The sequence below is a fragment of the Felis catus genome, chromosome E1, assembly GCF_018350175.1.
Source record: "Felis catus isolate Fca126 chromosome E1, F.catus_Fca126_mat1.0, whole genome shotgun sequence".
In the NCBI taxonomy this organism is placed as follows: Eukaryota; Metazoa; Chordata; class Mammalia; order Carnivora; family Felidae; genus Felis; species Felis catus.
The window spans coordinates 23,341,297-23,366,691 of NC_058381.1; the positions used below are offsets into that span (position 1 = coordinate 23,341,297).

General features: G+C 41.1%; 2 protein-coding genes across 2 annotated transcripts; one reads left to right on the forward strand and one right to left on the reverse strand.

The window, feature by feature from the left end:
- Positions 1-610: 610 nt before the first annotated feature.
- Positions 611-2,008, reverse strand: LOC100302540 (chemokine (C-C motif) ligand 3-like). The gene is made up of 3 exons (NM_001163657.1): positions 1,933-2,008; positions 1,128-1,242; positions 611-701 (listed from the first exon to the last, which is right to left on the reverse strand). Exons 1-3 carry the CDS (start codon positions 2,006-2,008, stop codon positions 611-613), a joined length of 282 nt encoding a protein of 93 aa, NP_001157129.1.
- A 9,896-nt stretch (positions 2,009-11,904) lies between these two features.
- LOC100302541 (chemokine (C-C motif) ligand 4-like) lies at positions 11,905-13,240 on the forward strand. Its single transcript, NM_001163658.1, has 3 exons — positions 11,905-11,980; positions 12,491-12,605; positions 13,153-13,240. The coding sequence occupies exons 1-3, from the start codon at positions 11,905-11,907 to the stop codon at positions 13,238-13,240; spliced, it is 279 nt and encodes a 92-aa protein (NP_001157130.1).
- The last annotated feature ends 12,155 nt before the right edge of the window (positions 13,241-25,395 follow it).

Genomic DNA, 25,395 nt, shown 5'->3' on the forward strand with positions numbered 1-25,395 from the left:
CATTGCCATAATGAATTTTTCTGTAGTATGTATATTATGATTTGATTTAGGAAACATTCTTAATTCTAACAATCTGGAGATGTGGCTCCAGTGTAAAGCAGAGTGTCTCTGTGCTCACTCCCCTTCCATCTTTTCCAATTTCCCTTCGTTTCACATCTGTCTAGTTTTTGTCTTTTGACCAGTGATTCCAACTTCCCAGATAAACCAAACCAAATTCAATGTCAGTTTTCTTTCCAAAGACCATCTTTATTATTTCTCCAGGCTGAACACATCCCTGAACAATACACATATGTCAGTCTGGTGACTTTGGTGCCACTTCTGCCTAGAATAAACTATGACAGTCACCAAAGGGGGGATGCTGAAGATATCTTGGTTTCTCTCAGAGCAAACAGTCCCAAACAGAGTATTACATTGAAAATAAATAACAAAAATTAAATAATATAAATAAGTTGAAATTTAAGTTAAAAGAGTTCCAGAGTGTGGCTGTTTGGCAACAACCAGCCCACATGAGAGTTAGATGTGGAGGTTACAGCAGTGTTTCCAAGGCTTGGATCTCTGCTCCCTGGTCAGCCAACTGAGTTTCACTGGGTTCTCAAAGCTTCCAGGCCATTCAGGCACTCAGCTCCAAGTCAGTCACATATTCCTGGACCCAGGCTTCACTGGGGTCAGCACAGACCTGCCGGCCTCTTCTGGTTTGAAAGCTGTGGAGGGGGGGTAGAAGGATTATATACTGAGGGGTCCAGCAGGAGAATCTTGGGCCCAGTGTGGTCCCTCATCCCACTCTCTGTCCTGGGCAGCTCAGGGCATGACCACTTTCTCAGGAACCCTCTGCCTATCTTAGTCCAGAAATCTGCTCTCACTGACTCAGCAACCCCACCCCCAGGGGATTCCAATGACCACCTCCTTTTTCCCTCCCTTCCTTCTGGGCTGGGTCAACCCTCCCTGACTTTGCAAGCCCCTGGCTGGGTCAAGTCACACTTCTGAGACCTGGGTCCTACATACTTATTGGCTGCAGAGGGCTGAGCCATTCCAGGATGGCACCTCTGGCCAGTCTATGCCCTTGGGTGCTGCCCCTACTCCAGACCCTCCCTTTCCCCCCAGAGGTGGGCAGGAGGACTGGCACTTACATAACCCCTGGCTTGGAGCATTGGCTGCTGGTCTCAAAATAGTCAGCTATGAACTTGCGTGGAATCTGCTTGGAGACATAGGAGAAGCAGCAGGCAGTTGGGGTGTCAGCACCAACTGTGGGGGAAGAGAGAGAACAAGCCTGGATCACGGTTCCGAAGGAAAAGTGAGATCTGAGATTGGATCCCTTGAGATCGGAGGAAAACAGCTTTGCTCAGGGTGTGGGCTGGGGGACAGGGTCACTGGAAGGCACTGGGCATCTTTGCCTAGAAATACTCCTGCCTCTGTCCTGGTTTCTGTCTGTATCCTTCTTTCTCCTTGACTCTTTGTTGTGGGCTCTGTTTCTCGATGTGATCCAGACATCCAAACAGACTGCCCTCTTATCTCATCTCCCTCCAGAAAATTTGCCTGGTTCAAGAAGTTATCCCCCAGCTAAAGAGAAACTTTGGACATCTCTCATATGACGTCCAAGGGACAGAACTCCGGGGGGACCTAGGGTGAATGAAGGGAAGAATGACCCCCACCCTGGGAGGTCACCAGATTGGATCTCGCCTCTTGCAAACTTATTTGTCTAGGTCCCTATTTTGCCATCTGTAAAATGGAACTGGAACTCCCCTACCCCACAGCTAAGACCCCTTTAATAAAGATGAAAATAAAAGTCTTGAAGAGAAAGGCATGATGTTTGGTAGCCCTTTGAGAAGTTCTCTATTTTCTCTTGGGGGCTTTTAAGGTCACAAGACAGAAATAGATGTGGTCCCACTGTGAGGACCGAGAATGGGGACAGCTGCAGCAGCAACACAGACTTACATGGTGCAGAGAAGACCTGACTGCAGAGAGCCATGGTGCAGAGGAGGATGGCGAGGGCAGCCCCGGGGACCTTCATGATGCTTAGTAGAGGATGGGGTGTGGCTTGTGTGTCTGCAGAGATGGACCTGGGTGCTCACTGCTGCCTGCGTCCTTCTGGAGGGTGAAGCCATCTCCCCCGTTCTTTATAGGCAGCCCTGTTGAAAGGGGAAATGGAATCCGGGGGTGGAGAGGGAAATTTTTAAGCACAGTGGTGTTGTCACGCTGAGTGTTGCACAAGTCAGGGTCCCGGGAGACCACAGGGGTTCAGGATATCCAAGAATAGCTTCTCTGAGCTATAAGTTTCAGCCTGCAACTCATGACCTGTTCTGGTTTCTTGTGAGGAAATGGTTCCTCTCACCCCCCAACAACCATGAGCAGGAGGAGAGGGCTGTGTGTTGACCCAAGGCTATTCTTAGCAGGTCCCTTCCCATAAGAACTGATCTATATGTGAACTCTCCAACCCTATCTTTCCCACACAGTTGAAACTTCTGTGCTTCCTCAGCTGCTCTAACTGCAAGGTGCGGCAGAGGGCGGCACCTGCCTCTCTTGGATGCAGGGAACTGAATTGAGGAATTCTCTCTAGGGAACTAGGAAGCATGAGGTCTTTCTCCAACGCCTGCAAAGTCATCAGTCACTGAGTGACTAGAGGCACTGGGTTAACACTAGAAGAGGATCAGAAAGCTATATTAGATGTGGGTGTTAATATGTCAGGAGCCTAAAAAAATTTAGACCCCGTAACCTAGAAAATGTATTTCTAGAAAGAGTTCTAAAAAAAAAAACAAACCCAAACACGGAGGCATTTTGAAACATAAAGATATCTGGCTAAGCATCATTTATGATTCTAAAAGAAGAAAACCTAAATTTTCCTCTATTAGGGAATGATAAAGTAAACGCTAGATTGTTTTCTTATTAAGTCCTTAAGCTGAATGAAGTGAAATAACGTAAATATAACATCAGAAAAATTGTACAAGATGAAGAGTTATGCAAATATATATATATATATGTATATCCACATGTATATGACAAATATTTTAACTATATATATATATATATATATATATGTTATATATGTAAACACTAGGCATGGAAAAAATAAAAAGATTGAGAATAAATGCCCCAAAGTATCAATAGTAGTTATATTTGTGTCTATGGTCCATAGGTGATTAATTTTTTTTTGTTTTCCCCTTTTTCTGGAATTTTTTTTCATTTCTTTTTAAAAGAAAGAGTGTATTATCTTCCTGGTCAGCCTACCAATTTATGAACACATTTTGTTTTAAAACATTTACAACATCACCATTTGGAAAGTAAGTTGTTATCCATCGTCTAATTTGAAAGAAAATTTTGATACACTAAAGTTTCTGTCCAATGGCCTTTGTTAAAGTGAAGTCTTGATTTACATATCTCTGAACTATTTTAAGGAATCTGTGTGATATTTACATAAATAATGTCAAATTCAAACAGCTTTCTTATTCTTTCCAATTCATAATGTTAGTCATGTGAAAGGGTCGACTTTCTCAACCAGATCTCTATATTTTTTCTATCTTTTATTATTTTATTATTATATAATTAATAAACGTAATTCAAATTTTGTAATGAGAAATATTGTTATTTTTTTAATTAAAATAATTTTTTTTTAGAGAGAGAGAGAGAGAGAGCGCCAGGAGTAGGGCGTTATGAAGGCTTCACAGAAGAGATGGAACTTTGCTTGGGTCTTTAAAGGTGCACAGGATTTAAACATATATGAATGAGGTGGCAATAGAAGCCAGCTGGTGCAGTCACAGGTGTGGGCTTGCTGGTTCAGAGGGAAGAGTGAGTGGTTCAGTGTAGCTGCTGTGTGGTGGAGCAAATATGGACAATGAAGCTAAACTGGGGTCAAACCAGGAGGGCTTTGAAATCCCCCAAAAGGGACTAGAACAGGGGGGAAAGAGGATATAAGCAAAGCAAGATCACACCATAGGAATTCTGTCCTTCCTGTGTCTGTAAAGTTCCTGTTCTTAAAACACATGGTCTCTCTTTTTATCCTATCGATACTATTGCTAATGCTCGTCCTGAGAAAGGCAAAGGCAAGATCAAGGACAATGGCAGGTTTCCCCGGGGCTTCAGCTTCTAAGTGCCTTCACTTGTTACTGTCAATTCCAAAAAAGGAGTCTATCACTTGTCTCATTGGAAACTCTAGACCACAGACAGTGCCTCTGCCTCACCCCACCCCATCTACCCCAGTCCTCAGTCGAAACCCTGAATTGCACTCCTTCATTCACTTCTTGGGGAACCCCCTTCAAACTTGTGATTCAGTTTCTGAGCATTGGATTCTATGAGTTGGGAGGGCCAGAAAAAGGAAATGGAAACTGCTGAATCAACCACTTTCCTGATAACGGGCCTTACTATCCACCTCTATAATTATAGCACTCACCCCATTGCATTATACTTATTTATGTAATTTTCTCTCCAAACATTTAGACCATGTCCTGCTAATTTTAAACTGAATTCGTGTCACATCTTGTTGGTTAATTTAAACCAAATGTTAGCCCATGATAATTATAACATGAATTATCTGTCTATTCCTTATATTTTTGTTCTTTTTAATAAAGGTACTTTACTGAATACAAAATTTTCTCTTAGTGTTGATATATTTGTAAGATTTTCCATATCAACCCCCAAATCAGAAAATAACCATTCGTCATATGTGCCTTTACTGGATTGGAAAATAATATACTTGTATACAAAGTATGTGCTTAATACGCATATGTTGAACAAATAATATAAGGGGGCCTTTGGATGGTTGAATTTGTTGAAAGGGTCTTAGAAATTTCCTAGGGGGTAATTTGATGTCTCCAGGTGAAATGACTTTCCTGAGATCACACAGATGAAATTGGTCAGTTTTATATTTCACTGTTATTTAGCAAGGTATCTCCAATGATAACCACAATGCCTGACACATACTGGAGCTTAATAAATATTTGGTGAATAAATGAATAATTTGGTGAATGAATGATTTGACTGACAGTGTGTGCTATGTCCAAAGTCCCACTATGGGGTTGAAATACTAAAGGAAGGAAATAATCGGAAAGGTCATGGTGTGGAGGTATTGATCGTTGGTGGAACACCCAAAATTTCTGAGATGGTGGGGACAGAAAGTAGCTAGCAGTCAGCATGGTGGATCCTTTAATCTGGAGGGGCTTACCTTGTGTCCCAGATTTCTGGCTCATTCTAGTCTCTTGGAGGCCCTACCCCAGTTCAGCAGAGCTTCCCAGCCACAGGTACAGGGAATCCTGGCTGAACAATTCATGTTCTGTAACATCACTGCCATGTCCTGTTCTGCTTACCTCCTCACTGCTTCCCATGCCCTGGCCCTGCTGCATTGGTTTCCTTCCAGTTTCTGGCTCTGTGGCTCTGCTTCCCTGGGCATCAGTCTCAGCTTGCTCTCTTCGGCAGCAGGGGCTCCATGGGTGGGTTCACTGGTAAGGATGAATTGTTTGACCCAGTTTTGGCTCCCTTTTTTCAGGTGTGGCCCCACCTTTCATGTAGGCAGAAGCTATATCCCCGGGGACCCCTTCTAGCATCCTAGAGAGATGTCTCATTGATGTAGCCCCTTGTTTCTGCAGCCAGACCCTTTGCAGTCTTGAGATCTTCTTGTCATTTTTTTCTGGCCATTTTGTGTGTACAGTAGATCAAGGCATACCTCTTGGTATTGGATTCGATCCATCCCCATCCCTCTACTCCCCCTTCTATATTGTCCACTCAGTAAAAAGTATCCTCACCTCCTGAACTTCCAAGCCGGAAACCTGGGAATCACCTTTGCCTCCTCCCTCCTCCTCATTTGCATCTGTTCAATCACTGACTCTTATATTGGAAATGAAGTATATCTGCTTCTCACTGTTCCTACTGCCACTGTCTTAGGTCAGGCCCTCATCATTTCTTGCCATGACAGCTGCAAGAGTGTCCTGTCAACTGTTTTCTCTTCCAGTTTTGCCTCTCTTTAATCTGTCCCATCATGTGGCATCCGAAGTGATTTTCCTAAAGCTCAAATCGTCTCTATCTATCTCTGTTGAAAGTACTTCAAATACACTGCATTATTTCCAGCATGAAACAGAAGCTTCTCCTCTGTGACCTGACCCCTGCCTTCCTCTTTGGTCTGTCTCTTGCCACCTTCAGATTTCCTGAAAACTTAGGCTCCACCCTCTGAACTGCATGCAATTCCTTAAAAGTGTAGGCCTCTCCTCTGCTTTCTATGAATGAGGTGTCACCTTGTCCTGGGAAGTCACAGGACAGAGTGAAATCCTGTAAGTATGGGTACATCCCATCACAGCTGTGGAGATTAACAGTTACAGCAAATAAGGAAAGCCACTATTTAATTAAATCCCTTGATTTGATAAGGAAAAGAGGAACCCATGGATTCCACTGTTCATAGACATGCAGAATGTAAAACTGAAAGACATTTTACATCATAATAACAGAACTTTGGTTTTTAAGCTTTTAAGGTAAATTTATAATAAGCACATTTCCCTTATGCTCTGGAGGCAGACCTCCTTGGTATCATTTCTAAATCTGACATGTATTATCTGTGTGTTCTTCTGTAGGTTACTTACCTCTCTGTGCTTCATGTATGAAAGGGGATAATAATAGTATCTATTTCAGAGGACCCCTGAAAGACTTAGAATATGACTGACTCATGTAAGTGTTATGTGTTAGTTACTATTATCATTCTTTGAAATATTTTAGTTAATCTATTTAATATAATTAAAAAAAAGCACAGGTCTCTTGTTCTTTGCCTGATGAACCCCTGCCCTACACTCTTTGCCTGGGTAATAATCCTTCAGATCTCAGCTAGATTTATAATAGAGAAAAGTTAGAACCACCTGAGTGGGCTGACCTAAGTAACAGAATGGTCAATTATAAAAATGTTAATAAAATTTTGGTATATACGTGCAATGAAATATCATGCATGCTAATTTTGAATAACTTTTGTGTTTTTAATGACATGGAAGAATAAAAGTGGGGTGCCTGGGTGGCCTTGGTTGACCATCTGACTCCTAATTTCAGCTCAGGTCATGATCACAGGGTTATGGGATCAAGCCCCACATTGGGCTCTACTCTGGGCATGAGGCCTTCTTAAGATTCTCTCTCTCTCTCTCTCTCTCTCTCTCTCTCTCTCTCTCTCTCCCTCTCTCCTGCTGCAGCTCTCTTTCTAAAAAAAAAAAGGATATAGGGTAACAAAAATCAGATATATTAGTTCAAGAAAGAATATTAAGTAATAATAGTAAAATACAAAATCATGTTCAGAATGTTGGGTACTTTTAATTTTCTTATTTATGCCTTCTTATATTCTTAGTGACTATGTATATTTCCTATTAAAAAAAGAGCAAACCAATTTAAATTAAAAACAAAACAAAACTCAGGAATTGCTTTTTTTGACATTTTACCGCCACTGTCCAAAGCATGTATTCCCAATGCCTGAAACAGTGTCCATAATATAGTTGGTATTCAATACAGTTTTATTGAATTATTTTCTTCTCTTGTTGGATATTCTTTGTGACCAAACTAGAAAGAGCTTGAAACAGGTATATAAGCACTATTTGAAGGAAGAAAGATGCTTTCTAAGGAATACTAAAAGTTTTCCAGACACTGGTGAGGTTTTAACTTTTTCTCAGGAATTTAACATCCCCTAAAGTCACTGACCTTCACCCTTGACAGCAAAGAGCAGGCTATGGTGGGTGATGAAGGCCCATTTCCTCTTTAAGAGGAGTGAGGCTGCTGGGTTATAGTGTGGAGTGTGACTGTCCTTGATGAACTGCTTCAACCAGCTTCCTGTCCTACAGATTCCATCCTGAACCCTGCACCCTGGATAACTTTGTACTTGTTTCTTCAATCTACAATACAGTTTCTGCTCCATTTCCCCCAAGTGACTTGGCTACCATATTGGCAATACTGAAGGATTTACCCATATTGGGTTATTATCTTGGCAAAGTGACCATCCAGCTCACCTTGGCTTTCCAGTCTCAATATTCACTCACAAGAACTTCTCGAGTTTCAGACATTCCACATCCTCGTGGCTTGTGCTCTTGGCCCTGACACCCAATGGTATCTCCAGTGCTCATGCATCTCAGTACTTTCCTTCTAGAGGGGCACAGAATGTTGGGATTGACTTCTTCTGTTTCCTGCTCATCAGCAGCTTTGTAATCTCTTCTGAGAGTCTGGTACCTTCCGAGACTTCCTACAAGTGTGATCTCAGAGGGTCACACCTGCAAAGGAAGTTTGGTTATCTCTGGATCAAGAATTGGAAAACTTTGGATCTTGACACACATCCTGTATGACCTTGATTAAATCTTTTAATTTTTCTGGGTTTGTATTCCTAATCTGTACAATGAGAAAACAGACTGGGATCAAATAAAACCATGGATGTGGAAATGCTGGGGAAAATCAAAAGCATCAGGACCTTTGCAAAGTCATATTACTACTGTGGCTAGTGGTCTTGCTTGTGGCCTGGGGAGGCTGGGAGGACAAAATGATAAAACAGATGTGAAAGTGCCCCAAATGGAATTATTAGCACAGTGCCACTCAAGGGTATAGAAGGAGAAACCACTAGGTTACCATGAGTGAGAGGAAGTGTAGGGCTTCCCCATTTAGGAGCAAGGGGGTAGCCCACAGAATGTATATGGAGCTCCTGGAACCATGGTTAACTCCTGCTGCCCCTTCTCACAACCCTGAGTTGGAAAGAGTTGAGTCCTAGAGTAGTATCCTTTATGGTAAAACTACTGCGTATGAGGGTTGAGCACAGAAGAAAGAAGAGAATTACACCCCATCAAGAATGGGGAATCACATTTTGGATACAGTTTTTCAGAATTCCCAGTTCCTTCTTACTTCATTTAGCTAAATGCAGTTCACATGCTGAGTCCATGTTACTTGTCACATCCCCTCCCACTAAAACTGGTAGTTTGGGCTGCCTCTGAACACTTATTAAGCAAGTGTTTATTGAACACCTACTGTGTACACAGAGATAAGCATAACATGGTTTCTGCATCAAGGAGCTCCCTTTTTAGTGAGACAGATAACCAAATTAGATATGTTATAGGTGACATGATGGAGGTAGTTCTGAAGGAACACTGAAGGAAATACGGGATTCAGTTGCAAGAGAGGTCAGGAAAGGTTATCGAAAGAAGATGAGCACTTTTCTTTGTTGTGTATTCAAGAGAGATTTGTTCTTATTCCCTATTGACTATTACTTAGAAATAGCCTCAATGTATAAGCCCCAGAGGCCATTGATTCAGCTAAACATATTGACACAAGCCTTTGTACTTTTGGTGTGGAATTTCACTGGGTATGAACACAGCATTATTGTTGAGACCTTCATGAACAAAACATTTTACTTTCAGGAGCCAAATATCAAACCAAGGCTAAGAAGCAAAAGTCAACAGTCAAATTCATTGTGTGGCTCAATGCAGACTAATTACCCCTCCTTATCTATTACCATTCTCCTGCTGTTCCAGAGAAGACACCTTCATAATCCTTCCACAGCTTGAAGATCAGTACGCCCCACTCATTTAGACAGAGGACTCCATGTCAAGGGCTCCTTCTTAGTGCACAGTGGGGTTTAAAATTTTTCTGATGTTTATTTAATTCTGAGAGACAGAGAGAGACAGAGCATGCGTAGTGGAGGGCAGAGCCAGAGGGAGACACAGAATCTGAAGCAGGTTCTGGCTCTGCACTGACAGGCTGACAGCAGTGAGCCTGATGTGGGCTCGAACCCACAAACCTTGAGATTGTGACCTGAGCCAAAGTTGGACTCTTAACAACTGAGTCACCCGGGTGCCCCAGTGCACAGTGGGGTTTAGATTTGATTGGAAACCATTCATTTACAGCCAAGGGATGGCCTTATCCATCCTTTGGACTCTCTGACATTTTGTTTCTACCTCTGATGTGACACTTAGCTTATTTCATCTCATGGCATAGTTATTTCTGTCACTGTCAACATCATCACTAGACTAAGAACTCTTTGAGGGAAGATCTAGGGATTCATTCAGCTCTGTCTGCCCTGACACATAGCAGATGACTAGTCAATTTAGTTGAATGGAAATTCCAGGAGTAACAAAATCTTTAGTTTCTGGGGAACATAAGGCACATCCTCCTTCCCTTAAAGAAAGGTGCTTGATGCATGGACATAAAACTCCATCAACAAGGAGAGATCACGAGAGATACTAGCATATGTGGGGATCACAGAACCTTAGAGTTGGGGATGGAGGTCTTGATGGAGATCAGAACATTTGAAGAAAGATTTGCACTAGGAAGAGGACAGAAGGGATGGAAGAGAGAAGTACAGTTTGTGTGTGTGTAGGTGGTGGTGGTGGTGGGGTGATGAGGCAGGGTGACATTGTACTTTATTTAGTGACTCTGAAGTACTCCAAGATGTTGCTCTGACCCCTCCTATCCCACACTTCTACAACATGCAGGAGACCTGGCTCTCTCCTTTTACTCTTCATTCTTCTTTCTCAGGGCAGAGGCAGGTAGCCAGGTGGGGCTGGGGGTGAGCAGATGGGTCAGCATGGTTGAGCTGACCATGGATAAAGATCTTGATTCAACCACCCTAATTGTCCCTACTTATCTCACTCAATGCATTACTGTGTTCCTGGTCTTTGTAAACTTCAGGTGGTCACCTGCAGGTCAACAGCAGCTTCCCAACAAGGCAAGGATTTACATGGATGCAAGAAATTCCCTATGGATGCTTGGGGAACACCCATCTGCTTACATTACACATTTTATCCTTAACATGGATAAGCTCATTGCTAGGTATATCCAATCTCATTTTTACACTAGAGGAACATTCTTTATCTGGGTCTTCCAAACTTGATTCTTCCTGAACTTTTTTCCTTTTCTATTGTCAGTCCAAGCAAACATACCGAAATCTTTATTTCTTTTCTGTTTCCTTCTTGTTCTAGGACAGACTGACCCAAACCCCTTTTCTGATTTCAGCCTAATAAGATGGGTCTTTGTGTGTGGCATGGCCCCTAGTGATCAACATTTTCTCTCATTGTGGTCACATTTTATATTTGTCCTGGAGGCAAAACAGTGGAAATAAAATGGATTTTAGAATCAGATGAATCACAGTTCACATCTTGGTACTGCCACTTAACAGCTATGAAGCCTGGAGATAGTGAATTCTGCTCTGTGATCCTCATTGCCCCAGGTGAATAATTACATTCCTGCTCAGGGTTATTGTAGGGTTAGTGTCATGTGTATGTGACAGCTTGGCCAGTGCCTGGCCCATAGTAAATCTCCAAAAAGTAGAACCTATAAATGTTTCTGAGTTGCCCTGCTGGGTCCTTCTGCGCACTCAATGCTGGACTCTTTATTTATGCTCAGGGAAACATACGGGACACTAAAGTCACTCAGCTCAGCAGAAGGAGGCCCAGGAATAGTACATGGAGTCCTGGCTGCCCTTTCGTTCTTAAGGCCAGGCTTGCAGAAGCCCTGGAAAGACTGCCATGAAGCCTCCAGTTTCTGAAGGTGCCAACCACCAAGAGCAGCATGGTTCTCATCTACAAGCCTCTTCTGGTAGGTGTGAATGTTTCATCCTTCCTCTTGGGTTTGCAATTCTCTCCACAGTCTTGATTGCTGTCTTTGGTGTACCACTTCCCTCTATGGTACAGCCCACTTCTTCTCCCTTCCTCCCCCCACTCCTCCGTGATAACATAACACTGGGGAAGAGAAGTTGTGAAGAGCTCCTCACTCTCAGCTAGCTTCAGTTTCCTTATTGGCACCATGACATCATCTCTACCCTGGAAATTCCATTGCCTGCCTGTGCCTACCACTCTGTCCCAGGCCTCAGAGTTCCTATAAAGAGGGGTTCCCAACTCAGTATCAGCACAGAGCACAGTTGGGTTCTGAAGCTTCTGGGCTCTGCAGTCTCAGCTCCAGGAAAGCCTCTCCTCTGCCAAGACCATGAAACTCTGTGTGACTGTCCTTTCTCTCCTTGTGCTAGTGGCTGCCTTCTGCTCCCCGACGCTCTCAGCACCAAGTAAGTCTACTCTTCCAGCCATTACTTCTAGAGTCATGATGTAGGTAGTGCTGACTTTTCTAGTTAGGGCTGATCTAACAGTGGCATCTAGAGATTGGACAAAAGGGAGCTGGGAAGGTTTCCAAGTAGCCTGCTATTAAATGTAGAATCTAGTAAACAGTCAGTAATAGTCAATTTCCTGTTTTCTTAAGAAATGGTAACCAGTAGACTAATTTAAGTAAGTTCCTGTCTCTTTCTGTGCCTCGGTTTCCCCATCTGTAAAATGAAGGAAGTTATACACATGCCCCAAGACTCAATCCAGCTCCAATCTTCTAGAATTCTTTCATGACATTCTCTTACAATCTTCTATTTAGAATAAGACTCCTACTTACGGTGGGTGGGATTGGATACAAGGTACCATATTTTGGGATCTGGTAGCTCTACAGAGATGGCCACCGAATATCTATGATTAGAAGCCAAAATTAACAGGTCCTTGTAGAACTTCGATCTTACCCCTGCCTTTCTTTCCAGTGGGCTCAGACCCTCCCACCGCCTGCTGCTTCTCTTACGCCCTGCGGAAGCTCCCTCGAAACTTTGTAGTGGATTACTTTGAGACCAGCAGCCTCTGCTCCCAGCCAGCTGTGGTGTGAGTATCAACCCTGGGGCTGCTCTGAGAAGCAAGGGTGAAGGCAGGATTAGAAAGGGAGCTTGTTGGGGGAGGAGGCAGTTCTCGGGGCTGAATGAAGCTCTCCCAGAAGTCAGTGAGGATCAAGTCATGAAGTCACCTGTTGAGTTGTGGAGGGGGCTAGGTGGGAGCCAAGGGAGAGGAAGGGAGTTTCTGGAGGAGGAAGGCCAGGAAACTAGGAAAAGTAAAAAAGATGGCAGGAAATGTGGGCTGATTTTTTAAACCATGCTTAGAAAAACATGTGGAAAAGTCCCGTTAAGGGCAATAGAGAATGAATGGGGAGATGTATCCATATTAATTGCAAAACTCATTTGTTCCTAATCTGGGCAACCCAGAAAATGGAGCTAAATCCAGAGTAGAAGTAAAAGGAGTCTAGTTCTAGCACCACTCTAGGAAGGGTTTCCCATCTATTAGAGCTGTCCAACATGAACCATGGTCAAGCAAAGGAAGTTGTCTACTACAGGCAAGGTCCCATGGGATTCTAATCTGTCCATTCTTTGTTCCATAGATTCCAAACCAAAAGGGGCAGACAAGTCTGTGCTAACCCCAGTGACTCCTGGGTCCAGGAATACATGGATGACCTGGAACTGAACTGAGCGCTCCAGTCCAGGTGCAAGAGGTATCCAGGGAAGGTCACCTGAGTCGGACGTTTCTCAGTGAGACACATCTTCTCCACGCTCATGCTCTTCTCAGTAGTCCATTCCTTCTCTTAATTTAATCTTATCATGTGCTGTATTATTGTATTTGGAGTCGTTTCTATTATTTGTTTTGCCAAAGGATACTTGTCCCCTATGGGGATGGTCCACCATCACTCTTTCTCTGGTATTGTAGACATATGGATAATGCAGCTGTTTCCATGTGTTTTCAAAATAAAATTTCTTTAAAAATGTAGAAGATTTCTTTGCATTTTACTTTGATTTGGGGTGAAGGATATTGCCTGGTATTATGAATAGGGACAAACTAGTTTCCAAACACAGTAAGAATGAGCAATTACTGAATGCTTAATTGGGCTAAAATGTCTAAAGACATGACCTCATTCAACACTCTCTTTTATTTATTTATTTATTTATTTATTTATTTATTTATTTAAATGTTCATTTTTGAGAGAGAGAAAGAGAGAGCGCGCGCAAGTGGGGGAGGGGCAGACAAAGAAGGAGACAAAGAATCTGAAGCAGGCTCCAGGCTCTGAGGTGTCAGCACAGAGCCTGACAGGGGACTCAAACTCATGAACAGTGAGATCATGGCCTGAGCTGAAGTCATATGCTTAACCGACTGAGCCACCCAGGCGCCCCTATTTATTTATTTACTTTTTAATTTACATCCAAGTTAGCATACAGTGCAATAATGATTCCAGTAATTCATCCCCTATGTATAACAACACCCAGTGTTCATCCCAATAAGTGTCCTCTTTAGTGCCCCTTACCCATTTAGCCCATCCCCCCACCCACAACCCCTCCATCAACCCTGAGTTTGTTCTTTGTATTTAAGAGTCTCTTATGCTATTTTTGTCCCCCTCCCTGTTTTTATATTATTTTTGCTTTTCTTCCCTTATGTTCATCTGTTTTGTATCTCAAATTCCACATATGGTAAAGTCATATGGTGTCTGTCTTTCTCTTACTGACTAATTTCGCTTAGCATAATACCCTCTAGTTTCATCCACGGAGTTGCAAATGGCAAGATTTCATTCTTTTTGATTGCCGAGTAATACTCCATTGTGTGTGTGTGTGTGTGTATGTGTGTACCACATCTTCTTTATCCATTCATCCATTGATGGTCATTTGGGCTCTTTCTGTACTTTGGCTATTGTTGATAGTGCTGCTATAAACATTGGGGTGCATGTGCCCCTTCAAAACAGCATACCTGTATCCCTTGGATAAATACCTAGTAGTGCAATTGCTGGGTCATAAGGTAGTTCTATTTTTAATTTTTTGAGGAACCTCCATACTGTTTTCCAGAGTGGCTGCACCAGCTTGCATTCTCACCAGTAGTGCAAAAGAGATCCTCTTTCTCCACATCCTTGCCAACATCTGTTGTTGCCTGAGGTTAATGTTAGCCATTCTGACAGGTGTCAGGTGGTATCTCATCGTGGTTTTGATTTGTATTTCCCTGATGATGAGTGACGTTTGAGCATTTTTTCATGTGTTGGTTGGCATCTGGATGTCTTCTTTGGAGAAGTGTCTATTGATGTCTTTTGCCCATTTCTTCACTGGATTATTTATTTTTTGGGTGTTGAATTTGATCAGTTCTTTGTAGATTTTGGATACTAACCCTTTATCTGATATGTCATTTGCAAATATCTTCTCCCCTTCCGTTGGTTGCATTTTAGTTTTGCTGATTGTTTCCTTCACTGTGCAGAAGGTTCTTATTTTGATGAGGTCCCAGTAGTTCATTTTTGCTTTTGTTTCCCTTGCCTCTGGAGATGTGTTGAGTAAGAAGTTGCTGTGGCTGATCTCTAAGAGGTTTTTGCCTGCTTTTTCCTTGAGGATTTTGATGGCTTCCTGTCTTACATTCAGGTCTTTCATCAATTTTGAGTTTATTTTTGTGTATGGTGTAAGAAAGTGGTCCAGGTTCATTTTTCTGCATGTTGGTGTCCAGTTTTCCCAACACCAGTTGCTGAAAAGACTGTCTTTATTCCATTGGATATTCTTTCCTGCTTTGTCAAAGATTAGTTGGCCATACGTTTGTGGGTCCATTTCTGGGTTCTCTATTCTGTTTCATTGATCTGTGTGTCTGTTTTTGTGCCAGTACCATACTGTCTTGATGATTACAGCTTGTAATACATTTTGAAGTCTGGAATTGTGATGCCTCCAGCTTTGGTTTTCTTTTTCAGGATTGCTTTGGCTTGTCTTTTCTGGTTCCATACAAATTTTAGGATTGTGTGTTCTAGCTCTGTGAAGAATTCTGGTGTTATTTGCATAGGGATTACATTGAATATGTAGATTTCTTTGGGTAGTATTGACATTTTAATAATCATTCTTCCAATCCATGAGCATGGAATATTTTTCCTTATTGTGTGTGTGTCTTCTTTAATTTCTTTCATAAGCTTTCTACAGTTTTCAGTGTATAGATTTTTCACCTCTTTGGTTAGGTTTATTCCTAGCTATTTTATGGGTTTTGTTGCAACTGTAAATGGGATCAATTCTTTGATTTCTCTTTCTGTTGCTTCATTATTGGTGTACAGAAATGCAACCGATTTCTGTGCATTGATTTTATATCCCGTGACTTTGCTGAATTCATGGATCAGTTCTAGCAGTTTTTCGGTGGAATCTTTTGGGTATTCCATACAGAGTATCATGTCATCTGCAAAGAGTGAAAGTTTGACTTCCTCCTTGCTGATTTGGATGCCTTTTATTCCTTTGTGTTGTCTGATTGCTGAGGCTAGGACTTCCAATACTATGTTGAACAACAGTGGTGAGAGTGAACATACCTGTTGTGTTCCTGACCTTAAGGGGATAGCTCTCAGTTTTTCCCCTTTGAGGGTGATATTAGTGGTGGGTGTTTCATATACAACTTTTATGATCTTGAGGTTTGACCCTTCTATCCCTACTTTCTTAAGGGTTTTTATCAAGAAACGATGTTGTATTTTGTCAAATGTTTTCTCTTAATCTGTTGAGAAGATCATGTGTTTCTTGTCCTTTCTTTTATTGATGTGATGTATCGCATTGATTGTTTTGTGGATATTGAACCAGTTCTGCATCCCAGGAATAAATCCCACTTGGTCATAGTTAAAAGAATAATCCTCTTAATGTATTGTTAGATTTGGTTGGCTAGTATCTTGCTGAGGATTTTTGCATCCATGTTCATCAGGGAAATTGGTCTATAGACCTTTTTAGTGGGGTCTTTGTCTGGTTTTGGAATCAAGGTAATGCTGGCTTCATAGAATGAGTTTGGAAGCTTTCCTTCCATTTCTATTGTTTGAACACCTTCAAAAGAATAGGTGTTAACTCTTCTTTTAAGTGTTTGGTGGAATTCCCCTGTACAGCCATCTGGTCCTGGACTCTTGTTTTTTGAGAGAATTTTATTACTAATTCGATTCCTTTACTGTTTATGGGTCTGTTCAAATATTTTATTTCTTCTTATTTCAGTTTTGGTAGTTTATATGTTTCTAGGAATTTGTCCATTTCTTTCAGATTGCCCAGTTTATTGGCATATAATTGCTCATAATTGTCTCTTATTATTGTTTGTATTTCTGCAGTGTTGGTTGTGATCTCTCCTCTTTAATTCTTGATTTTATTTATTTGGGTCCTTTTCTTTTTGAGCAAGCTGGCTAGGGGTTTATCAATTTTGTTAGTTCTTTCAAGGAACCAGCTCCTGGTTTCATTGATCTGTTCTATTGTGTGTGTGTGTGTGTGTGTGTGTGTGTGTGTGTGTGGTTTTTTCTCTTTTGGTTTTTGTTTTTGTTTTGTTTTTTTGTTTTGGTATTGATAGCATTGATTTCTGCTCTAATCTTTATTATTTCCCATCTTCTGCTGGTTTGGGGTTTTACTTGCTGTTCTTTTTCCAGCTCTTTAAGGTATAAGGTTAGGTTGTGTATTTGAGACCTTTCTTCCTTCTTTAAAAAGGCCTGGATTCCCTCTTATGACCACCTTTGCTGCGTCCTAGAGGTTTTGGGCTGTGGTGTTATCATTTTCATTGGCTTCCATGTATTTGTTGTCTTTCCAAATTTTTTCTTGTGGTTGATTTTGAGTTTCATAGCATTATAGTCTGAAAATATGCATGGTATGATCAATCTTTTTGTACTTGTTGAGGATTGATTTGTGTCCTAGTATGTGATCTATTCTAGAGAATGTTCCATGTGCACTCGAGAAGAATGTGTATTCTGCTGCTTTAGGATGAAATGTTCTGAATATATCTGTTAAGTCCATCTGGTCCAGTGTGTCATTCAAAGCCATTGTTTCCTTGTTGATTTTCTGGTTTTTTTTTTTAAATTTTTTTTCAACGTTTTTAATTTATTTTTGGGACAGAGAGAGACAGAGCATGAACGGGGGAGGGGGAGAGAGAGAGGGAGACACAGAATCGGAAACAGGCTCCAGGCTCTGAGCCATCAGCCCAGAGCCCGACGCGGGGCTCGAACTCACGGACCGTGAGATCATGACCTGGCTGAAGTCGGACGCTCAACCGACTGCGCCACCCAGGCGCCCCTGATTTTCTGTTTAGATGATGTGTCCATTGCTTTTTAGTAGGGCGTTGAAGTCTCCTACTATTATGGTACTATTATCAGAGTTTCTTTATGTTTGTGATTAACTGGTTTATATATTTGGGTGTTCCACATTGGGGGCATAAACGTTTACAATTTTTAAATCTTTTTGGTGGATAGGCCCCTTAATTATGATATAATTCCCTTCTTCATCTCTTGTTACAATCTTTATTTTAAAATCCAGATTGCCTGATATAAGGATGGCTACTCCAGCTTTCTTTTGGCAACCATTAGCATGATAGATGGTTCTACATCCCCTTACTTTCAATCTGAAGGTGACTTTAGATTTAAAATGGGTCTTTTGTCCTACTAAAGAATGAATGGGTCAACCAGACAATTAGAGAAGAAATTTTAAAAATATATGGAAACAAACGAAAATGAAAATACAACAATCCAAACGCTTTGGGATGCAGTGAAGGCAGTCCTGAGAGGAAAATACATTGCAATCCAGGCCTATCTCAAGAAACAAGAAAAATCCCAAATACAAAATCTAACAGCACACCTAAAGGAACTAGAAGCAGAACAGCAAAGACACCCCAAACCCAGCAGAAGAAGAGAAATAATAAAGATCAGAGCAGAAATAAACAATATAGAATAAAAAAAAACTGTGGAGCAGATCAATGAAACCAAGAGTTGTTTTTTTGAAAAAATAAACAAAATTGATAAACCTCTAGCCAGGCTTCTCAAAAAGAAAAGGGAGATGACCCAAATAGATAAAATCATGAATGAAAATGGAATTATTACAACGAATCCCTCAGAAATACAAGCAATTATAAGGGAATACTATGAAAAATTATATGCCAACAAACTGGACAACCTGGAAGAAATGGATAAATTCCTAAACACCCACACACTTCCAAAACTCAAACTGGAGGAAATAGAAAGCTTGAAGAGACCCATAACCAGCGAAGAAATTGAATCAGTCATCAAAAATCTCCCAACAAATAAGAGTCCAAGACCAGATGGCTTCTCTGGGGAATTCTACCAGACATTTAAAGCAGAGATAATACCTATCCTTCTCAAGCTATTTCAAAAACTAGAAATGGAAGGAAAACTTCCAGACTCATTCTATGAAGCTAGTATTACTTTGATTCCTAAACCAGAGACCCAGTAAAAAAAAAGAGAATTACAGGCCAATATCCCTGATGAATATGGATGCAAAAATTCTCAATAAGATACTAGCAAATTGAATTCAACAGCTTATAAAAAGAATTATTCACCATGATCAAGTGGATTCATTCCTGGGATGCAGGACTGGTTCAACATTCGCAAATCAATCAACGTGATACATCACATTAATAAAAGAAAAGAACCATATGATCCTGTCAATCGATGCAGAAAAAGCATTTGACAAAATTCAGCATGCTTTCTTAATAAAAACCCTTGAGAAAGTCGGGAGAGAAGGAACATACTTAAACATCATAAAAGCCATTTATGAAAAGCCCACAGCTAATATCATCTTCAATGGGGAAAAACTGAGAGCTTTCCCCCTGAGATCAGGAACACGACAGAGATGTCCACTCTCACTGCTGTTGTTTAACATAGTGTTGGAAGTGCTAGCATCAGCAATCAGACAACAAAAGGAGATCAAAGGCATCAAAATTGGCAAAGATGAAGTCAAGCTTTCACTTTTTGCAGATGACATGATATTATACATGGAAAATCCGATAGACTCCACCAAAAGTCTGCTAGAACTGATACATGAATTCAGCAAAGTCGCAGGATACAAAATCAATGTACAGAAATCAGTTGTATTCTTATACTCTAACAATGAAGCAACAGAAAGACAAATAAAGAAACTGATCCCATTCACAATTGCACCAAGAAGCATAAAATACCTAGGAATAAATCTAACCAAAGATGTAAAAGATCTGTATGCTTAAAACTATAGAAAGCTTATGAAGGAAATTGAAGAAGATATAAAATGGAAAAACATTCCAGGCTCATGGATTGGAAGAATAAATATTGTCAAAATGTCAATACTACCCAGAGCCATCTACACATTCAATGCAATCCCAATCAAAATTGCACCAGCATTCTTCTCGAAGCTAGAACAAGCAATCCTAAAATTCATATGGAACCACAAAAGGCCCCAAATAGCCAAAGGAATTTTGAAGAAGAAGACCAAAGCAGGAGGCATCACAATCCCAGACTTTAGCCTCTACTACAAAGCTGTCATCATCAAGACAGCATGGTATTGGTACAAAAACAGACACATAGAGCAATGGAATAGAATAGAAACCCCAGAACTAGTCCCACAAACGTATGGCCAACTAATCTTTGACAAAGCAGGAAAGAATATCCAATGGAACAAAGACAGTCTTTTTAACAAATGGTGCTGGGAGAACTGGACAGGAACATGAGAAGAATGAAACTAGACCACTTTCTCACACCATTCACAAAAACAAACTCAAAATGGATAAAGGACCTGAATGTGAGACAGGAAGCCATCAAAATCCTAGAGGAGAAAGCAGGAAAAGACCTCTCTGACCTCAGCCGCAGCAATTTCTTACTTGACACATCCACAAAGGCAAGGGAATTAAAAGCAAAAATGAACTATTGGGACCTCATGAAGATAAAAAGCTTCTGCACAGCAAAGGAAACAATCAACAAAACTAAAAGGCAACCAATGGAATGGGAAAAGATAGTTGCTAATGACATATCGGACAAAGGGCTAGTATCCAAAATCTATAAAGAGCTCACCAAACTCCACACCCGAAAAACAAATAATCCAGTGAAGAAATGGGCAGAAAACATGAATAGACACTTCTCTAAAGAAGACATCCAGATGGCCAACAGGCACATGAAAAGATGTTCAACGTCGCTCCTCATCAGGGAAATACAAATCAAAACCACACTCAGATATCACTTCACGCCAGTCAGAGTGGCCAAAATGAACAAATCAGGAGACTATAGACGCTGGAGAGGATGTGGAGAAATGGGAACCCTCTTGCACTATTGGTGGGAATGCAAATTAGTGCAGCCACTCTGGAAAACAGTGTGGAGGTTCCTCAGAAAATTAAAAATAGACCTACCCTATGACCCAGCAATAGCACTGCTAGGTATTTACCCAAGGGATACAGGAGTACTGATGCATAGGGGCACTTGTACCCCAATGTTTATAGCAGCACTCTCAACAATAGCCAAATTATGGAAAGAGCCTAAATGTCCATCAACTGATGAATGGATAAAGAAATTGTGGTTTATATACACAATGGAGTACTATGTGGCAATGAGAAAGAATGAAATATGGCCCTTTGTAGCAATGTGGATGGAACTGGAGAGTGTGATGCTAAGTGAAATAAGCCATACAGAGAAAGACAGATACCATATGGTTTCACTCTTATGTGGATCCTGAGAAACTTAACAGGAACCAATGGGGGAGGGGAAAGAAAAAAAAAAAAAAACAAGGTTAGAGTGGGAGAGAGCCAAAGCATAAGAGACTCTTAAAAACTGAGAACAAACTGAGGGTTGATGGGGGGTGGGAGGGAGGGGAGGGTAGGTGATGGGTATTGAAGAGGGCATCTTTTGGGATGAGCACTGGGTGTTGTATGGAAACCAATTTGACAATAAATTTCATATATTAAAAAAAATTAAAAAAATAAAAATAAAAAAATAAAATGGGTCTTTTGTAACAAGCATATAGATGGATCTTGTTTTCTTTCCATTCTGTTACCCTATATCTTTTGATTGGAGCATTTAATCCATTGAAATTTAGAGTAAGTACGGAAAGATATTAATTTTTTGCCATTGTGTTGCCTGTAGAGTTGGAGTTTCTTGTGGTTGTTCTCTCATCCTTTCTGGTCTTTTTTGCTTTTGTTGCTTTTGGTCTTTTTTATTTTTTTTCACCTTTTCTCCCCTCAGAGAGTCCCCCTCAAAATTTCTTACAGGGCTGGTTTAGTGGTCACAAACACCTTTAGTTTTTGTTTGGGAAAATTTTTATCACTCCTTCTATTTGAATGACAGCCTTGCTGGATAAAGAATTCTTGGCTACATATTTTTCCAATTCAGCACACTGAATATATCCTGCCACTCCTTCCTGGCCTGACAAGTTTCTGTGGATAGGTCTGCTGTGAAACTGATCCATCTTCCTTTGTAGGTTAAGGACTTTTTTCCCTTGATACTCTCATGCTTCTTCCCTTGTCTGTGTATTTTGTGAATCTGACTATAATATGCCTTGTTGATGGTAAGTTTTTGTCAAATCTAATGGGAGTTCTCTGTGCATCCTGGATTTTGATGTCTGTGTCTTCCCCCAGGTTAGGAAAGTTTTCTGCCATGATTTGCTCACATAAACCTTCTACCCCTTTTTCTCTCTCTTCATCTCCTGGGACCCCTATGATTCAGATGTTATTCCTTTTTAATGAGTTGTTGAATTTTCTTACATAGTGCTCTTTTGCCTTAGTCTCCCTCTCTTTCTACTTCATTATTCTCCATAAGTTTGTTCTCTATATCGCTGATTCGCTGCGTTACTTCATCCATCCTTGCCACTGTGGTAGGCATTCAAGATTGCATCTCAATTATAGTATTTTAAATTTCATCCTGACTAGATATTACTTCTTTTGTCTCTGCAGAAGGGAATTCTGCTTTTTTCAACCCCAGCTAGTATTCTTATTATCATGATTCTAAATTCTGGTTCAGACATCTTGCTTGTATATGTGTGGATTAAGTCCCTGGCTGTCATTTGTTTCTGTTCTTTCTTTTGGGATGAATTCCTTCATTTCATCATTTTGGAGGAAGAAGAAGAATTAATAAGATAAAAAATAAAAATTAACAAATTAAAAACAACACAAAAAAATCAGATAAAGGATGCTAGATCCTAGATATGTTTTGGTCCGGTTGTTGAAAGAAGTTTTATGGAATAGAGAGAAAATAGAAAGAAAAGAGAAGGAAAAAAAAGAATAAAAAGGGAAAACGTTTGAAAAAAATGAATACAATGAAATAGAATGAAATGATGAAAGTAAAATGAATTACAAATTTACAAAAAAGTAAAAAGTATAGTAGAAAAAATTGAAGAAAAATCTTTTTAGTAAAAACACAAAATAAAAATAAAAATTTCACTTTCTGTATTTTAGAATAAGAAAAGAAAAAGAAAATAATTGAATAGATGGACCAGTGAACAGAATGAAATATGATTGAAATTATACCCAGTTTATCCTAGAAGTCAAGTTATGGGGCACTTTATAGTCTGTAAAGTAAGCAGATGGAGAGACTTGTGGTGTTCCTTAGAGCGTAGCTGATGGGGTTTGGAGTAACAACTCCATTATCCACTAAATGGCGCTGCTCAGCTTACTGGGGTGGATCGTTTTGGTGCGTGTACGTGTGTATCTCATGCATGGGAGAGGTGAAAATGGAGTCACCCAGCTACCCAGCCTCTTGGATCATACTCTGTGCTCTTGCCCACCAGCAATCAAGCACCCCTCCTTTATCTCTGACTTCCATCCACTCCCCACTTCTACATTGTCTGTGACCAAGCCATCAGCCTGCCAGGAGGCACCTCCTTCCCGAGATTTATCTCAAATGGGACTATGTTTCCAAACCCCTCACTTCTGAGGGCCCTGCAGCTTTGACCCACTCAGACCCTCTGGGGGAAGGCCTAAGCAATGGCTGGGTGCTGGCCCACCCCCAAGAACGTTCATGTGACCATGCTGCTGCAGATGCCCAGAGACTGTGGCCAGGTGCCAGCCCGCCCCAGAAAAAGTTCATGCAATCGTGTAGCAGCAGCGTTTCAGGGATTATGCAAATCACAACACACATCTGGGGCCAGGCTTCACCACTCTTAACATCCTTGTTCCAACACCAGCAAACGTGGCTGTTCTCTAGAGTCCACTGGGACCTTTGCTTGTGGGAGGGGGCCATACAGCTTCTACCAAATGTCCTCTCAGCAAGGGAACTGCCTCTCCCCATGTGGCCTGTGGATCCCTTGGACCTTGCTATCTGCTCCTGGGGATTCACCCTTCCCACCCAAGCTCCACCAGGTATTAAGCTGCAGAGTTTCAGACTCTGCGCTCCCCTGTTTACAGAGTCTTAATGGTATTTACACCCTCTCCTTTCTCTTTTCCCTTTCTTCCTTTCTTGTTAAGTCCCTTTTGGGTGTTTCCACTCTTTCTCTTTCTCTCCAGCTGTTTTTTGGGGGAGTTCTTTTCCTGTACTCTTCCCCCTGTCTACATCCTCTTTCCGCAAGCAAAAACAGCTCCCTACCTTCCATAGCTTCTCTCTCCCCCACTTCACCTCTCTGTATTGTGTACCTGTTGAATTCTGTGGTTCAGGTTATGCAGATTGTTGTGTTAATCCTCAGATAATTTTCTAGATGTGCAAGATGGTTTGGTGTTGATCTAGCTGCATTTCAGGCATGAGAGAAGCAAAAAACTTCCATGCTGTTCTGCTATCTTGACCCCTAGCTTTCAATGGGATTTAATACTCTTATCAAGTAGGGACTGGTTATCTCCAATTTTATAGATGAGGAAATAGAGGCACCAGGGTGACATGACTTGCTGAGGCTCATAGGTCTGCTTGGGGAGCATTATGAAAGGATGATCAGAAAAGATAGCTATGACGCTACAGGTTATCATTCCAGAATTTTGTAGGGAAGTTGTAAATAGCAGCACAACATAGAGGGAGGAAGCAGTTCAGAGTCAGAAAAGTGGGCCTGTGTAACTTACATACATAATATTAGGAAAGTCATCTTACTTATTGGACCTTAATTGTCACACCCTTAAAGTGTAAGCTTCAAAGGCTGTTCTGACGTGACGTTACCCATCACGGGGCCTGACATCTGAGAGATTCTTTCCTCCTCTGACTCTCGGTGTTTTCACTTAAGATGGGCATACTGTCTATCCTCCTAGGGTCATCATATGGATTAGGTTAGTCACTCAGCTCTCTAAAGCCCAAAGCAAAGTGAAGTGTTATTGTGTGGACAGAAGAATCATTCTGGAGGGTTGTGGTAATAACCTAGAGTCACATACTGTCTCCTGAATTCTTCAATCAGAACTTCCTCTTACATGGGTCAGAGAAAACATGACCCTGAAATAGAATTACATGCACAATCAAACCTTTATCTTAGTCTATTATCTAAAACCTTGATTTTAGTCTATTAACGTTTGGGGGAGCCTCTCAGACTATCTGGTCCAACTCATTTTATGGGAACTGAGAGCGAGGGATTGAGAAGTGACTTGCTGAAGACCACTCAGCAAATGTATGACAGAGCAGGACTCCAGTCAATGCCAAATCCAAGGTTAGTCCCTTTACCTACCCTGCTTCTTGTGACATGCCTTTGTGGTCCCCAAAAGTATGACCCATTCTATAAGTAGAATGAAGAGGTGGCTACCTTGAAAATCAGTTGAATGTTCTATGTCCAATGCAAAAGCATAACTTGGACGATATGTCTCTCTCAGGCCAACAGACAGCTCCCTTCCTTGCCCTGCAGTTAGCCATTCCCATCATCCCAGAGCCTGACTGGTCTTGGCTTCTGCTTTTCATCTGCTACATCTGAGCTGTCCAACATATTAGCCAGACGCCCCAAGTGGTTATTTAAATTTCAATCAAATTTAATTAAAA

Bases quoted from the DNA above. Each gene is read 5' to 3' on its own strand.
- LOC100302540 (NM_001163657.1), bottom strand. From the start codon at position 2,008: ATGAAGGTCCCCGGGGCTGCCCTCGCCATCCTCCTCTGCACCATGGCT. The intron at 1,243-1,932 runs GTAAGTCTGTGT...CTTCCCCCACAG, and splicing joins TCAGGTCTTCTCTGCACCAT to TTGGTGCTGACACCCCAACT. The intron at 702-1,127 runs GTAAGTGCCAGT...CCCCCTCCACAG, and splicing joins TGCTCCAAGCCAGGGGTTAT to CTTTCAAACCAGAAGAGGCC.
- LOC100302541 (NM_001163658.1), top strand. From the start codon at position 11,905: ATGAAACTCTGTGTGACTGTCCTTTCTCTCCTTGTGCTAGTGGCTGCC. The intron at 11,981-12,490 runs GTAAGTCTACTC...CTTTCTTTCCAG, and splicing joins CCCGACGCTCTCAGCACCAA to TGGGCTCAGACCCTCCCACC. The intron at 12,606-13,152 runs GTGAGTATCAAC...TTTGTTCCATAG, and splicing joins TGCTCCCAGCCAGCTGTGGT to ATTCCAAACCAAAAGGGGCA.